This window comes from Gavia stellata, chromosome 10, assembly GCF_030936135.1.
Source record: "Gavia stellata isolate bGavSte3 chromosome 10, bGavSte3.hap2, whole genome shotgun sequence".
In the NCBI taxonomy this organism is placed as follows: domain Eukaryota; kingdom Metazoa; phylum Chordata; class Aves; order Gaviiformes; family Gaviidae; genus Gavia; species Gavia stellata.
Window position 1 is genome coordinate 17,992,206 of NC_082603.1, and position 17,883 is coordinate 18,010,088.

At 36.4% G+C, this 17,883-nt stretch overlaps 1 protein-coding gene across 1 annotated transcript; it reads right to left on the reverse strand.

The window, feature by feature from the left end:
- Positions 1 to 921: 921 nt before the first annotated feature.
- CDC7 (cell division cycle 7) lies at positions 922 to 17,153 on the reverse strand. Its single transcript, XM_059822069.1, has 11 exons — positions 17,060 to 17,153; positions 13,516 to 13,599; positions 11,486 to 11,621; positions 10,762 to 10,855; positions 10,537 to 10,679; positions 8,441 to 8,690; positions 7,760 to 7,855; positions 6,742 to 6,920; positions 5,394 to 5,476; positions 2,299 to 2,448; positions 922 to 1,298 (listed from the first exon to the last, which is right to left on the reverse strand). Exons 1-11 carry the CDS (start codon positions 17,151 to 17,153, stop codon positions 922 to 924), a joined length of 1,686 nt encoding a protein of 561 aa, XP_059678052.1.
- Positions 17,154 to 17,883: the final 730 nt, after the last annotated feature.

The following is a 17,883-nucleotide window of genomic DNA, read 5'->3' on the forward strand; positions in this document are numbered from 1 at the left end:
CACTGAGGAATTTATTCAGGAAGCAAATGTGCATAATTCTTCCTGAACAGAAACATGCCCCAGGAAAACCTTACCTGACTAATTTTTATAGAAGCATCTCTAAACAAACTTCAGAAGTTATAAAAACAAATCCTTTATTTAACAGGCATTCTTTAAAAAAAACAATCAGTTTTCATGACAGAAATCAAACCTATGAATGTCACATGAGACATTCTGAAGGCAGTAGTTGTTGAATATTGACAGTTACCCATGGCACTGAGGAAACACGGGCTATGCAAAATGAGTAACTGCATTTATTACTATTGCTTAAGTCGGAAAGACCAGGCAGGAACAAAAATGTACTTTTAAAACAGTTATGCTTTTCTTTTGATGATATAACCTCCAGCACCTGGCCCCTCCTCTAGCAACACTCCCAAAGTAATACTGTTCTCTGAAAACAGTCTGAACAAAATTAACACACTTTGTTCCATTTTCAGTCCCTCATGTACTAACCAGGAACAAAGCAGAGATATGCAAGTATAGAAAAAAAGTAATTTTCTTATTTCAGTCATACCTTACGGCAAATTTGTAAATTTTAAGGGAATATCTCGAGAATTAAGCATAGACCTTGTGAAACTCTTTTTCTTCGTACTTTTTGATCAAAGTTAACTTTCTCAGAGAACAGGTATGCACAGCATACCCTCAGAAGTGTCTTAAGAGAAGAGCATGTTAGTGATGTTTATTTAATTTTCACATCTGCAAGTATTTCTTAAAGTAAACTTGCATTTGCACTCCAACTATAGAAGACAAAATTTCAGTAGTTCTGTGCACAGTGTGATGGTATTTCAATGAGTGTAAATGTTGACGGCAACAGGTAAAACTACCTCAGTACCTCATTTCCACATAAAACATATGAAAGCAATAATAGAATATGGTATCTACTCAGAGTCTCATGTCTTTAAAAAAAGGATGCAGCAAAGCTTCTTTTGCAGTTATTCTTGTTGCAGGGTTTAAGTCTAGTAGCTTATCAAGTAGGTCATATGCTTCATCAGGAACCTGGTCCCATCCTTTCATGTCTGTTGCCTTAATTTCCAAAGCACCATCATCTTCCTGAAAGCTCTCTAAGTGTTGAATTTGTTTTCCAAGTGCCTCAGGAGCACACAGTTTGTCTACTGCAACTGGCAAAGCTGAGTCATTTACAGACTTGCTGGGCACTTCACCCTGTGATCTCTTACAGCTGCTATTTGTTCCTCTCAACTTCTCACAGAGGGTTCTTAAGTTTTGTGCTGGGACAACTTGGGTACACAGAACTGATTTACCTAGGAAAAAAGTTTTACAGTAAGTGACATTTTATTATACTTTCTATGCAACTGTAACTTCTAAGTTTGTTTCAGAGAAACTTCATGTCTTGAAGTGTAACCAGTGTTAAAAAAAAAAAAAAAAAAACACAAAACCACCAACCTATCAAAAAAACAAACCCAACCCTCCCACTCCTCCAAACCAGCTGTGTTTTACAGCAATAGCCCCAGCAAGTCAGAAGGGTAACAGTCTCAGTTCTGCTCAGAACAAAGCTGTTTGTGTTTGTTCGTGAAGTTATGTAGTGACAGGTTGTCACCCACCCCACACACCATCTTTTTGCATTTCACTGTCATTTAACAGAACTGAAGAAAATTAGATACCCTGATTTTTACACCTCTGCCTGGAGAATGAAAATCAATGCTGTCAATTACGCTTCCAAGTAGCAAGTGCTGCAGCATTTGGCTTGCAAACAATTAGGAGAATGGTTACTTGAGGTTTTTGTGTGTTTTTTTGGTGGTGGTTTTGGTTTTTTAAACAGGCCGGCTGTTGGGTTTTGGTTTTTTTACTGGCCCTTCTTGGGGGGGAGGGGGCGTGGAAAATGCAAGATTTACATCATCTAAATACTATGTCATATTCACTTAAGCCTCCAGGGCAAATTTTGTAGGAGTAAAAAGATTGCCTCAAAAATTATAATCAAATGCCAGTAGAAAACATTTAGTTCGCATATTTCACCTCAAGTGGCCCTGACTTAGGTTTCCCAACCTGTCTACTGCCTTTCACTATGGCATGAAGTACTCTATATACAAATTATAAAAGATAGAAAAATACAAAACTTTCTTAAAACTCTGTATACAGACTAGTACTTTTAGTGTTTTACATGCAAAAAGTGTGATTTACCTCCAAAATTACTCCCAAACCTAAAAATATATTTAAAAAAAACCCACTTTCTAAGTCATTGCATTAAATATAGCACACCAAGCATACATTTTCCCCTTTTCCCCATAATTAAAGTTTGCATACCAAAAGTTTTAGCAGCCTGAATGGTTTCTCTGGATCCACGAACTGTCATGATTTGAGCCAAAGCAGTTAAATCATCACTTGCTTTGTAAAATGGATACCGTCCACTGAGCAAAGAAAGGAATACGATTCCTGCAGACCACATGTCAATTGCTGCAATTGAAAGCAAACTTAGTGATAACTAAACTCACGATTTCATCACAAACAATATTACAACTTTCTTTAAAAAGAAATTATGACCTGAAAAGTTTCTATCAGAAAATTCAGACTCTATCTGAATTACTTAGTGACTTTGGTCACATAGATAACACTTCAGCAAACACTGGAAATTACGATAATTAGATCGAAGAATAATTTCCTGCTTTGGTGCAGAGGGAGTGTTTAAGCTTCTCCATAGAATTCTTCATATGAGTAATTCCATTAACTTGCTAAACTCAATGTACCAAAACAATGTTTGAGGTTGTTTTACCCGGATAGATGAGAGGGGGCAAAAAACAGGCTGGTTTTGATACTTGTTTAAGTTTGCGTCACATGAAGAAAACCTTACATAAATATCACAATTTAAAAATAATTCACAAATGAATGTGAATCTGAATTTTTCTGGGACTGAGGCTAGCACAGTTAGGCAGTAATAAAAGTTTTATCTTACTTTGAACTTTGTTCCTCTCTAATATGAAATCACTTGACAAGATAGCCAGTTTTAAGAACTGTACTAGTTAGAAGTTATTCATCACTTTCATTGTGTTATGAAGAGTACAGAGAGTACTCTGGGAATAGATGCCAAAGCATGATGGAAACTTTAATACTGAAAGTTATGAGAATACCTGTCTGCCATGATTTTTTGGCTCACTAAGGTGCACATTTTGAGAGATGGCAAGCAAAGTGAAGGAGAGAGTTTGGAGGATTCTCAAACTCTAAAGAGAAAAATTAACAGTTGGGAAATAAAGCCATAGTTATTCTACTTCTCTTCAAAAAAATAAGTAGTAAAACAGGCAGTAGTTAATTTGGAAATTTTAGTCAGAAACACTATTAGCACAGAATTTTGTAAAAAAAAAAGTATTAAGTTGACTTCAGTTGCAAAACCAGATTTTAAGTCTTTCGTCAAAAAAATAAAAACCCAAGTTAATCATTTGGCACAATTTACAGTGGAAAAAATTTGTATCATCTTGTTAGTTCCTGTAAAAAAGTTTTAGTATTACTGAATCACTGTTGAAAAGATCATGCTATCTCTTTGACGTGTTGTGCATCACCCCAAGTATATGGTTGCGAAAGCTGGAGTCATCAAGGTCAAGACCTTTAAAGATGTTTAATTACTTAACACTTGCTGAAATTAATAGACATTATATATCTGAATGGATAGTAAATCCTGGCCCTACAATTCTGGTAGAGCTGGGATCATCAGCAGACTGCCAGATTCTGTGCAATGACATCAAAATCGTGATTCCTCTCTATGCTTCTGTCTAGCGTTACCCAACTAGTAAGGCAGACTGAGGAAAGGGGAGCAGAGGGTCAAACCAAGTTAAAGTGTAACTAGACCTGTATAACGTCAACTTGGGAGTTTAGGTTCTATTCCCTGCACTGTGAACCTGGGTCAGATGCACTAAGGTAGCTCTAGAGTCAGCTGGATCCAGCTGGTAATTTGGTCTTAGCACAGAGATCAGAACTACCAGTAAGATTGGCAGGAATACAAAGAGGTGACTACAGCAGTCCCAGATGGAAGTGGACAAGAAGATTTTTTTTTTTTTAGTTCAAATACAACATAATCTCATAAATATTAGTATTAGTCTACCCAGTTCTAATTAAGGCCTTTGTTAACATACTACAGGAGCTCGGCACCACTGACTCAGTACTTTTAGGGCTGCCTGTGCCACACCCAAGGGTTTCCAGATTTACCCATATTTTCTGTAATCCTGCTCTCCATTACCCTAGAGAACAGAAAACCGTCTGAAAGCATATTTAACACTAGCATGTGTCCAAGATTTCCTAGGTATGTCTTCTTTCTGCCTAAATTCTGTCTAGACAGATTCAGAGATTGTCTAAACTTGTCCCGGATTTCTGGATGTCTTCTAGCCCATAAAGCTGGCTGTTACAGCACAGGCACAGTAACTCCAAACAGGCTGCCATACCTCTTGAAATCCCAGTCATACCCACAGCACAGATGTTGTTTCAAATAACATTAAGCTATCTAGGGATAAGCTGATCAAATGTATTGTTAAGTCTATTCTGAGTGCGTATACACACTTTAAGTACTGAAAATTGACAATTTGTTCAAAAAGTATTCAGAAAAAAAGTGGCTAAAAACTGTTATTTTAAATCCAATTTTTAAGGACATTTGTATTTAGCCCCCTTATTTGTAAGTTAAAACTCCTGGTCATACACCAAATGTTTAACAGGGAACTTTGCTTTTATTGGTCCTCCATTCTCCAGGTAGGCACAATCTCTCCCATCCTACTTGCATCAGCATTAACCATCCCTCTGCTCTGATATTTACCCAGACTACTGAAACTTATTACCTTGATAGTTTTAGTTTTTAACCTTGAGAAATTAAAAATTTAGTAAGAAAAAAATTGACATTTACAGACCAGCTATTTAAAGCACTAGCAAAGAAGAAATCTGATAAAAATTACAAACCAATGCCTTCTGAAACACATTTGCAATTATACCATTAACTAAGCCTGCTATGACAGCAAACTATATGTGACAGCCTAGAAAAGTCTAAAGGACTAAAGGACTAATCCCCAAGATTTATTCAAGATTTTACTTGAATAAATAAGACAATAAGCCAAGAAACTTGATAAAAATTACAGCTTTGTTTTCTTTTAAAACACAGTCTATTCAGCTCCTGCATATGGCACTACCCCTCAAATAAAGACATATTCAAGTTTCAAACACAGGAAAAGTACTCATAGCTTGTTCTTACTCTGAATAATAAACTTTTCATTAAAATCAGAAAATGTTTGATAAGTGTTAGAAGGAATCATAAAATGAATTTCACATGTAAACAAAAACCCTCCCACAAAAAAGACAACATAATATGCATAAATGAGAAGGATCAAAAGGTTAAAAAAAGGCATTAGTTTCAGTTTGTTGTGCAGTACCTGTGGTCTGAGTGGGGCACTTTGTTAATACTTCTGGTGCTCTGAATCCAGGTGTTCCTGCCCTGGGAGCAACTTGCTGACACCTTGTAATAAGAGACAAACATATTTTGAATATAAAAGTTGATAAATAAGTTCTAATTATAGTAATGCTTAATATTATTTTTAGAATATACTTGTGTAAGATGTGTAAACAGCCTAACCTTGCCTTATTCAAGTTTTATAGAAGTTTGAAGCATCTTATAATTATCTAGAATGAAATTATTATGTTGTGTAAGATAATAGCCTTATTATCTATTAGTATATTTTATTATCTAGCATAAGGTAATACCACAGAAACACTTACTGCATACTTCACTCACAATGACCTTTTTTAGTTTCATTTAACAGCAGCATCATTTTTGCTGAAGGCTTGTTTTCATTTTTTCAATGTGTTTCAATTTTAAAGTTGAGACTAATTAACCAAAGGCAAAAAATGCACTAGATTCTTGAATGTGGATGCTCTGGCTTTGTATTAGTCCACAGCAAACTAAGGTTCACTATTTCTGAGTGTTGACAAGAATTTACTTTTTGTTAGATTAACTAAAAGGTGTGAGATTATCATTATTTAAAAAAAAAGCCACTTTCCAGAGCTTTCTTGTATGGCTTAAAGTGCCTTCCTTCTATAGGCCACTTCTCTTTTGAGTCTGGCAAATTCCTCGTTTCATACTACTGAAACAAAGTTGATATGACCATATTTTGACAGTTTGGGAAGAGGGGGACCCCACAGTTTCATGACTATGCCTAGTGAGCAGAATTATCTGCATTAATCTGTGTTCCTTAATGTGTGGATAAAAGGCAATAGTAGATCACAACCAAAACCAACTGCAGAAGGATGGAGTTGACCTGAGTTTCTAAGATTCTCGAACCTACTACTAAAATTTAAACATTATTTTTCAAATTAACAAATACAAAACAGTCATGTTTCCTTTTTATTCTACATTTCATGACTTACAGAATCCAAAGAGTTGGCATGATTTAGGCCTATTAGATAACTACTAATGACAGATTCATGTATTGTCTTCTCTAAGTGTTGTAATTAACTCTAATGATTTTCTACAACACACGTAGGTGGATAATTAAATACAACAACAAAAGAATCATTAACAGTGAATCTTTCTTGCCGCAGATAGCGGTGAACCAATTATTCCATGAACTACTCTTATTTAAAAAGAGCATACTCACTGTTTTAAGGGTTGCACAGACCAAATGATATCTTTCACCTACTAAATCAGCTGTCTAGTAAATCTAAGTCTCTGACCTTGCTTGACAGCATAGCAGACAATTTTACAACATTATCAAAGCAAATTACCTTGAAAGGCAAACACTGCAAACTCGATCCGTTGCATAACAGTCACAGATCAGGTTTGAGGGACAACCACTGGCAGCTTTTCTGGCTGCCCCGTTGCTCACTGTTTTGGTAGAAATAATCTTCTTCTTCGTTACTAACTTCCTAGATGAAACATCTATGATCTTCGATTGTTTTATGAGCTGCAATGTAGATATTTTGGAGAAGGTGGCATATTTAAGGAGCTTCCCTTTACATACAGATAGGCCAGTTCCTAAAATACTAAGACTGAACAGGTACTCATCAGCAAGAAACTGCAATTTTAGAACAGAAGACAGCAAACCTTTCTAACAATATCACAACATCTGTAAAACAGACACTGGAGCTTTCTAAATATCCTGATTTTTCTCGCCTTACCCTTCAGAAAACATTTTTCAGTGTTTGCTAAAAAACGATATACATTAGATATTCTGAAGCTACAAGACATTTTTCAAGTTAGTATAATGTTTCAAGAAGTCTTTTGGTTCAACATGAGAATAAAAACAATGTATATAAAATGCCACAGCAACACACAGGCACGAACTCTAATTCTATAATAAGATGATCACAGTTGGCCAAACCCTCTAATTTAGTTGGGGTTTCCCCCTTGTCATATTAAATATTAATTACAAAACGTACAGAAAAATATTTATTACAAGTTTTCTCTACAGCTTCAACTGCAAAATAAAAAAAATGAAGTTTCACAAGCTAAGTATACCTTAGTTGCACAGATACATGTGTAGGAAAAAAGACTAATTTAGCATACAAACAAGATCAGCTAGGGAGACAGCTACATAACTAGCTCTCTAAGAGTTTCAAAAGGGACTGAAACAGAAATGAAAAATTCTTCGAGCCTTTCAGCAAAGACACACTTAGTAACCTGATCAAAAACTTTTGTAGTTCCACAGCATCCTGGAGTAGTGTCCAGTCTTACAGAACAACCAGTTCTGTAATTTTGCAAATATGTAACAGGTTGCTCTTACTGATGAGTCATACTTCTTACTTTTGTACTCGAGTTCTCCTGGTACGTGGAACTATAGACATTGAAATTCCTCTCACCAAAGACAGAGCGCTGGACAGAATGGTGCACAGAATCCTCCTACAATACAACAAAAAGGACAATAAGGATCCTATCTAACACACAGTCAGCTGAATACTGACAGTTCAAAAAAAAAAAGTGTGAAGTGACATAAAACAATAACAGCTGCACGTGAAGTCATTTTCAGGCATCCGTTTACTGTAGATGAAGAAAACACGGTCTAGACAGAACAGCAAACATGCTTACAAAACGAATCACACCTCAGAAGTGCCCCAAGACAATCTGAATGTCATCTGTACTGGATTTGTTATGCAACTAAGTAACAATACATAGATGAATAATTATTGGCTTGGGGAGGAGTTCCACAGTACATGTCACTTAAAAAAAGATTTAAGTCTGTCTAAATAGCAACCCATGCTACGGTTTTGTACAGCCTTCAGTATTGTATTATATCTAACAGATAATGAATGATGCCAATAGGGTTACGTAAAACTAGCCACTTTAATATAAAACTGTGATCCTGTGCATCACATTAGGACCCTACAAGATACACACGCACAACTTTTGTTCAAGTATTACATCTCCCCCTGTTGGATGAAGTAATACATTAAACATACAACAATATTAATGAAAAAGACTGAGAACCTTTCCTCCTCTTCCTTGTTTAATCTGTATTTTTGAAATTGAGCTGGACCTTTCATCAGCTGCTTTTGAGGCTGACTGTTGAGCTATCTGTTTAGGTGCTGTGACACTGACAGAAACCCCACTTCCCAAGGCTATGGTGGGATTATTTTGTGAGCAACTTCCCTGCTGGTCTTCAGAGTGGGCAGTTTTGAGAAGTTCAATTTTTGTATCAGGGGTTCCTTGTGCCAAGCCAAAATCTACCAAGGCATACCTGAAAGACACAAATTTAGAATCAGGAATCACAAAGTATCCATCAATCAGTTCAATTTACTATTAATTACTTGTTTACTTATCTTTCTTTCATACTTTACTCAATATGCTGCTTATCTGTTGTGTTGCCAGCATCACAGTCCTATTTTCCTCCTTCTCCTCTTGTCCTATCTTACCTATCCCCTCAATGTTTTTCCCTATACCCATCTTACTTCATTGTTTCTTGTCCTAAAATCTTCTCAAGTGCGTACGCTCTCCAATGGTGTTAAAATAATATTCACAGCAACTCCCTTCTGGGGTTCTTCTAGTCCTACAGCTCCAAACCTTCAGCCAACAGTCAAGTACAAGTGACTTGACCCTTGCGGGCTTCCCATGGGCAGACGCGCTAATGTAGCAGTGAAGACAGACAAGACTAACAATGCTGAGAGTTTTGCCAGGCTTCAAGCAATGCCACTGGAATTTACTTCAGTCCTCAGACAGGTGAGACTACATTAGTTCACACTTCAGATCTGTCTTTAAAAGAATTATTTTTTCTATGACCAGAACACAGACAATCCAGCTGTCTCTCGGTCGGAGACAAACTCAACTCCATGGCCTCCACACCCAAAGTAGAGATTAAGGCTCAAACAAATGCTGGAAGAGCAAAAGGACAGTACGAATTCATTTTGAGAGATTAAAAAAAAAAAAAAAAATTTAAAAAAAAAAATCAGTATTTCTCAAATTTTTAAGCCGGTGGTTTGGCAAAATATAATCAAATCTCCCCTACAAACTTTCACTACATACAATGATAGAATCGTTTAGGTTGGAAAAAACCTCTAAGATCGAGGCCAATCATTAACCTAACACTGCCAAGTCCCACTAAACCATGTCCCTAAGCGCCACATCTGCACGTCTTTTAAATACCTCCAGGGACTGCGACTCCACCACTTCCCTGGGCAGCCTGTTCCAATGCCTGACAACCCTTTCAGTGAAGAAATTGTTCCTAATATCCAATCTAAACCCACCCTGGTGCAACTTGAGGCCATTCCCTCTGGCCCTATCGCTTGTTACTTGGGAGAAGAGACCAACACCCTCCTTGGTACAACCTCCTTTCAGGTAGTTGTAGAGAGCAATAAGGTCTCCCCTGAGCCTCCTTTTCTCCAGGCTAAACATCCACAGTTCCCTCAGCCCCCCCTTACAAGACTTGTTCTCTAGACCCTTCACAGGCTTCACTGCTCTTCTTTGAACATGCTCCAGCAACTCAATGTCTCAATTGTACATAGCGCAATACTAACCAATACAGCTATAGGACTGCTAGCACTGAAACAGTACCTTATTCTATCCATTCCAAGCAGTACCTCGCTTTTTACAGTCTTTAAATATTGTAACTTAAAGGTAAAAAACCCAACCCTACTAGTTATAAACATTAATTCAATTTAAGGTGAAAACAGCCCAAATCCAGCTATCTTATCTGTATCGGTTTTACTCTATCCATGAGTAAAAATTTACAAATATCAGTCTGTGAACAAGTCACTATTAGCTTATTAAAAAAAAAATACTGATTATTCTTATTCAGAAATGTAGTACTTCTACTCAATAGTAAAATCTTCATTTTTTCAGGTACTTGTCACTCTATGAGGCAGATATTACAATAAGTATGAAAAAAAAAATTCCTTCCCTCCTCAAATCCCCAAACACAGAAAGCAAAGTTTTACAAATTTAAAAAAAAAAAAAAATCTTTTTTAGCTTTATTACTTAGGCACATTATACAGCTGGAAGGAAGAAAACCCAAAAGCCTAATTGACTCTGTTCTGTCAAGGCACACATCCCTAAATGAGATCACAATATGATCATCCGGACAGACTTACTGTTTTAGCCGCCTGTTGTAGAGGAAGTTACTGGGCTTGACGTCACGGTGAACAATACCGAAGTGATGAATGCGCCTCAATGCTTTAAACAGATTAAACATGTATTCCCTCACTTCTTCAAAGGAAAGAGAATTCAAAATGTCCTGAAAGATTATTTGGATACTGTAATTATGCAACTGCTTTTAATTAAAAAGTTTTACTACACATAAAAAGTCTGCGACTCACCAAGAAGGATTCATGTTCCAGATATGGCATAACAATAACCACATGATCATTTTTCCTAAAGCAGTATTTAACTCCCATAACGTTATCTTGTCCCCTAGAAGAAAAGTAATGTCACTGAATAAAGACCAGAAGATGGATGTTTATTTTTCTGTATTTCTTAAAAACTTCAGTCAGGCTTTCTTTTATAATCTAATTTATATTTTGACAGCAATCTTATCAGCAGTCAGTAGTTATGCTGTTGCCTCTCATTGCTATGTTCCATTTGAGTTCTGCAATGTGCAATGAGGGCTCCACAGATTATTTGCAGGGCCATGGTTTTTAGTTACCACTGTAGTTAAATGTAGGACCTAACCTTCATGATACCAACTACTTTAAGAAGGTGCTATTTGGCACACTCTGGCAACAAGTATTCATTCTTAAAGCCACATTTTCTGATGAAGAGATTATTTTTTCCAAGCATTTCAGAACTGGAATTTTTGTTATCGCAGAGATACATTGTAGAACTTCTCAGATGGAAAATACAGCACCATCCGCAAACTGAGACTGGCAGAAAAGGGCATCCGTTACAGGTAAGACACTCCATTTCTTATTTGCTCTTGATAAAAAGAATATACATTTCTGCGGTTAAAAAAAGGCAAGCGAAGTGCCAAAACTTAAATAAATACAGAACAGTGATATAATGTTCAGCGGCTTAGTCATAACAATCATAATTTTGTTTATGTACCCTGCTACTGTGAGGCACTGAAGTTCAGCAGCAATTCGCAGAGGGTGGCTGGTTGGAATCAAGTGTTTCAGAGCCATTTTTTCCTCGTATCCTGTTTGTAGTTGTGCTGTGGCCAAGTAAACAGAACTAAACGTACCTGTGAAAAAGGGAGAAAAACACTGCCTTCAGCATTTTTAATTAGGTCAATTCAGATTTTTACAGAAGGGATCTAACTGTTCACAATCCTGCAGTATACTTGATACTACATCAAAAGCAGATTCTAGAAGAGAAAAATGCAGATCATTTTTTTTCTACTACTGAATTCAGTGATCTTGTATACAAGTTTTTTATGTCAGTGAAAATGCAAATGTAACACTGTCTAACTTGCCTGGGACACAGAGCTCTTTGAATGTAAATTTCCTATCTTTGATTTGCTTTCTTGTTTAGGTAGCTTACTTTCATCTGACATCTAACTCTTCTCTCCCTACGATGTAAGTGGGCTATATAATGCTAACATCGAAAGCACTGCCTTTACTATTCAAAGCACTTCTGAAATTGCTACATTTTGCTTAATTCTTAATTCTGTTACCTTATCTATAAAGTAAGAGTTCTCACATGATGTGTAACTTTACTATTTGTTTGCCCAGAGCATTACCTCATAGAACACAATAGACCCATTTGAGAAAGGGAGTATTCAGAATGTACGATAAACTTACCTACCCATTTAATTTTAAGGATATCCTAATATACCTCTTAGGAAGTTAATTTATCCTAATGATCTGAGCTATCTGAACATACAAGCTGAAGCATTATTCCATGTGAATAAATAGTACAAACTACTTTTGATTACATTTTAAGTATTGTGTTTGCATCATGCTAGTTCAACAGTCTGTAGGTACATACGTACACCAAAATGCCAGCAAAAACTCTAAATACTTCTTGCAGTGATAAAAAAAAATCTAGAGTCCCATACATTCAGTAGAATTGATTATAGCAACAAGGGTTACCAAGTTGACCTAAGACATTGTTTTTGGTGGTGAGAACTGCTAAAATGAAAGTGACTCCAGAGTGGAATCCTAAGTTGAAGCTTGTTTTCTCATAATGCTGCAGAACTGGGAGTGGTATTTTTTTTAAAAGCGTTGTTTGCTCCCAAGAGCAAAATCAGAGTATTATTCATAACCAGAGATTTTGTTTAATTATACTTTTCTTTGTTGTTTTTGAAATTTTGTATTGCTGTGGTGAATGAAGCTGAGGGTTGGTTTTTTGGGTTTTTGGCAGGGGGCGGGGCGGGGCAGTTTGAAGAAAAAAAACCTTTTAGCCATCTAGCCTGCCATCACAGGTATTCCATCACAAAACAGCCATAAAACAATTCAGCTTCTTATCAACATCTTTGTTTAAAAGTGTGGAGTGTCACAGAGCATTTCAGAGATCAAATGGGCAAAGTTCCAGAAAGTGCTGAGAGCCCACACTCAGAAGTACCCAAGAATCTATTTATAGTAGTGCCTAACATTTATTGAAGTTATCTGCAATAGTATCTGTTGAAGGCAAGGTATATACAAGTGTTCTAAAATTTGATACTGTATGTCTTAAAAAAAAACGTTTTTTCTAAATAAAGCAGCTATAATCTTTCAGTCGCCTCATCCAGTTCTGTCCACAGGCTTTCAGTGGAAACAAAGCCAACTTAAGGAACAGCATTTAAATATGTCAAAACACAGCTGCATATAAATACATTTCTCATGTAAAAGAGAAAAAGAATGGAGCGTTAAGACTTATTTATTTGACTCTAATGCAAAAATTTTTAGTTGTCGGAACTGGAATGCTCTTTTTTTGAAAAGCTTTAATATACCCGATTTTCAAGAAAATATCTTGAAAATGTCCCTGATTAACGCACCTATGTGCTCACCAACATAACAGAATTCCTACAGAGACCAAGAAGTAAACCAAAAAGGCATTTGGCTTAAATTGCATATATTGGGATCTTAGATTTATATCTTTAAGTTAGAAATAACAAAAGAAATCTAAGTCTAAGAAAGCTAAAATAAAACATTTACCTTCTCCTATTTTTTCCTTAATTTTGAACACATTTACAAGCTGTGGAACTGCTTCATAAAGTTTTTCAATATCTTTTTTTATTCCTGCTGTGGAAAGAATGGCGAAAGTAAGTTAGCAATTTTATTGCTTGATTCAATACCTGATCTATATTTGAGATGACAAATCACACTTCAGTTCATAGGACTGTGAATTCACATAAACAGAGGAAAAAACAGCAGACAGGTTACCTATCCCTGCCGACATTACCATCTGCATACTTGATATTACTGTTGTTTTTTTTAACTTATCTGTCACCTAGCAGTTACTGAGAGGGCAAAAGCCTTCTGGTTAGTAAGACATCAGATTAGAGCTCATTGGTAAATGTTTTCATGAGATTTGCAATGCCAATTTCATAGAAGACAAAACTATCACAGTTGTTTCTGTAAGCACAGGAACACATCCATGGGATGCAAATCAAAAATCTAGGAAAACTGGTTTTTTGTTTGTTTTTTTTTTTTTTTTTTTTTTTTTTTAAGATCAGTAATGCAATCTTTCACACTGTTACTTAAAATAGTAAACACCAAAAAACATGTTTGCTCCACATTTAAGTTGCTGCACTTTGTGCTGCAATCACTAGATGGCATGACAAGGATGTTGTACTATATTATTTTAAAAAATTATGCATTTTCCATTCAGTTCACGAATCCTTGTAGTTTAAGTGTTCTCTAAACCCTGCATAAGAATTCACTTCTTTTGAAGCTATGAAGTATGTAGAGGCTGTGACTAATTTCTGTAAAGCAGGGGTGAAGAGTATTTTATTATACGGAAGTAAGCACAAACTGGTATTTGGAAAGTCAATCAAATGGAAGGAAGAAAAAAAATGTGTATACATTTTTCATCCTAAATAATAATTAAATCTGACATAAATACATAAATTGTATTGTATACATAAAAATGTACTATGTTTTACCAGGACAGTAAGTCACAAACGATGAGAATTACTTTCAAAATATCACTGATATGCCTGAAACAACATATAGATTAGCATGCATCCCCAACCTTCTATGTTAGCTCACTCTATACTGCAAAAAAATTTGACGTCTGCCTAAAGAACCCTTTCTTCCTGGTAAAAGCCCAATAAATTAGTTGGCAATTCAAGTTATAGTTAACTTTTGATTGTAATTTTTTTAATTTCAAAAATTTATAAAAACCAACATACTAAAAATACTTTTGAGTACAGAAGGCTGCTGCCTCTCTTACTATCCATTTACTTATTTTTTTCCTTTAAGTTGTTCCCTCTGCTTCTCCAAGTTATTTTGGTTTAAGTCATTTCAGAAGGGGATATTTCAGGAATGAAAAAAACCCTCTACACTACACACCAAACCCACTAACATTCATTTAAGATACTGTTTTGATCAACAAATACAAGTAAGAGGTTAAGTAGTTCTGCTAGGAATCATATTTAAAAACTTAAAAAATATCCTAGGATAAAAATGACCAGACTTGTATTAACAGTCAAGATGTACAGGACCCTGTGTCTAATAATCTCCGAAGGAGAAGGCTACAGAAAACTGGTCAACTGTACAGTTATTCTGGTTATTCCCCAATATTACAGAGCCAGATTAAGTTAAACACCTTGAAAAGTAGGAAATTGAAAGTTTGAGGAATTACTTCATTTTCCTGTCCATTTCCTTCATTTTCCTGTTTAACCGTTCCAGTTATAACTTCTGTCGAAAATAACACTAAAAATTCAAGAAGTTACTACATAACATTTTTTTAATTGATAGCATTCATATCGCCCATGTGCTCAGAACTTGATTAAGAAATGTATCTATTATTGCTGTAATTCTTGTTGTTTGGTCACTAAAAAAAAAAAGAGTTGTTCATAAAAAGATCTATCATTTAAAAAGTGGTATTTCCAGTTAGCTTGCACAGTAATTTCAACTTTTTACACAAATGCTCATGCATTATATAACAAACGTAAGACATTCAAGAAAGCTTTCTGAAATCTTCAGAAAATACAGGAACAGGAAAGGCTGATATTAGTACCGTGCTCCATTTTCCCTAGGAATACTCAAAGATGTTAAGAGAGGAAACTGTGTAACAGAACTATAGAGAACTTAACACCAAAATGTTACTGCATCCCTCAAAGACGTATAGGCCTTTCCCCTCAGGAAGATAATCCTGTTATTGGGTTCTGAAACATCCTACACAAACTTCATCCCAAGAGGTCAGTAGCCACAGGACAGAGCTAGAAAATGTTTTTCAACAGTGATACAGTTCTAACAGGCTCTGCTAGAACAACATTGCTTAGAACTAGTTTGCTAGAACCTCCTCCAAATAAAGCAACTTACAGTTTTGCTCCAATGCTTGCATTTTAGTCTGACTTCTGACAAGAGTTGCCTAAGCTTCAGTTTTTACTAAAAAAAAAATATACTGACAGTAACTTACAACATAGAATTTGCACTGGAATGTCTCCAGTAAAGTTGCTTGGTTAGGAAAAAAGGACTTAACTCTGGCGAAAACCAAGACTCCTAACAAGGACTCAGAAGGCACATCTTTGAGTCTTTAGAAACCATCAGATTTCTACTTTCCTTACCATATCAGGTTTTGGGTTGTTTTGTGCCCCCAGTCTAACAGTCCTAAGGTAGATAGTAACAATCATGAAAAGCTCTCTCAATAACTGCTATAAAATCTGCCAATTACTCCGTTTTGTCCAACACTGAAGTCAGGTTCCTGCCTAGACAAAGTTCGATACTGTTGGAGCACTAACAGCTGGGTGACACAGGCTGCAGACCCTAGGCCAGCGGGCCTACCCAAGGCACTGAGAGCATTTAGTAACTCAACACAGCTTCTAGTGTGAAAGATCCCTAAAAGTGCTAGAGACAGTCAGTAACTGTCCTTGTTGATAGACAGCAGTATATACATCATCTGTTCTCTTCTGGGGGCCTGAGTCCCCAGTTGGGGATAGAGCACATACAGTCATTGTACCATCAACGTATAATGATGGTCAGCATTTTCTGTGAGCAGATTTTAAAGTAATTTCTTTACTTCTTAGGAAGAAAAACATTTGCAAAGCAAGACAATTAAATGCTATTCAGGATCACTCTATGTAATTCTGGACATGGATGTGCAGGGGACTGACAGAGGACTATCTGTTTCTAGGAAAATCAGTAGCCATTATATATAAAGCTGGCTGACCATCCCCAGTTACTGAGCAAGCATTGTACAGGAAGTCCAGATTGAAGCACATTCACAAAGAGACCCAAAAATGAGCAACAAAAACATTATCAGAGCACATGTTCGTAGTTCAGCTTCTCTGTTAAGAGCAAGAACAGTGTTTTTATGCACACAGACACATCTAAAGAAACTTAAGGATAAGGCTAGCAGTTATAGGTTATAGCAGGAATAAGCTTACAATCAAAAGCAACCCCGAATGTTTTCATTTCATTAATTCTTTATACACTAGGACAGGCTTATAATTGATGCTGAAACTTCCTGAAGTGATGAAGAAGCATGTCAGCAACAAAACATAATGCTAGCAATCCCTCTTTTAGCACATACCTGAAAGCTTGCTATTCTGCTCATGCTTCCCCTGGAAGTCTTCAGCCTGATGAGGGTGCTGTTCATCACAGTGAGACTTCAACACTGTCTCCATCACAAAACAAACCTGAAGCAAAAAATCCAGGACTTTGAGGACCACTTCTTGACACCTGGGGGAGCAAGCATATCTGGTAAAACACTTCCTGGCCCTGCACTCAGTTCCTGAGATGAGATGTAGGGAGTCTGAGGAGTTCCTCTGTGCTACCTAAAACAACAAAGCGTCACCCATCATTCCAGAGAAGAACTAAACCAGTAAACCCACTCTGTTTCTAGTAAGAAGAAAAAAGGGGGAAGAGAAGGAAGACTGCAGGATAAGCTTAGACACAAGTGATTTTCTTTCTTCTCTTGTGTGCTTCCTCATTCACATTAAAGCATTATCTTTTCCTGAAGTTTGCTTTGAAAGGCAAGGAACTGATGCACACAGGAACAGCTGCATTGCATACTGCAACACCCATACAAAGACAGAAAACCTGAAAGAAATTACAAGAGGAAAAAAAAATCTTCTCAAGATGAGAGATTTCTCTCTCTTTTAGATAAGATCAACAAGAAGGCCTCATTATTTGTTGCCCTCCCCCCCAACGTGAAATAATAGCACATGCTTGTTTTGAAATGCTTCTTCCCAAATCTTGGAAACACTGTAAATAAAACTGTAAATGAGTAAGGTGTACTAATATTGTACAATCAAAAAACTCCGATAATCCTATTTCATGAGGAAAAGAAAGGCAGAGAACCCCAGGGCAGGATAACTGGTGATAAGTGAGCTTGAAAGCACCGCCTCTTACAGT

Coding starts and splice junctions, on each gene's coding strand:
- CDC7 (XM_059822069.1), bottom strand. CDS start 17,153: ATGGAGACAGTGTTGAAGTCTCACTGTGATGAACAGCACCCTCATCAG. Junction 8,691..10,536: donor TACAACAGGCGGCTAAAACA/GTAAGTCTGTCC, acceptor TGTGTCTTTCAG/GTATGCCTTGGTAGATTTTG. Junction 1,299..2,298: donor TCAGGCTGCTAAAACTTTTG/GTATGCAAACTT, acceptor CTTTTTTCCTAG/GTAAATCAGTTCTGTGTACC.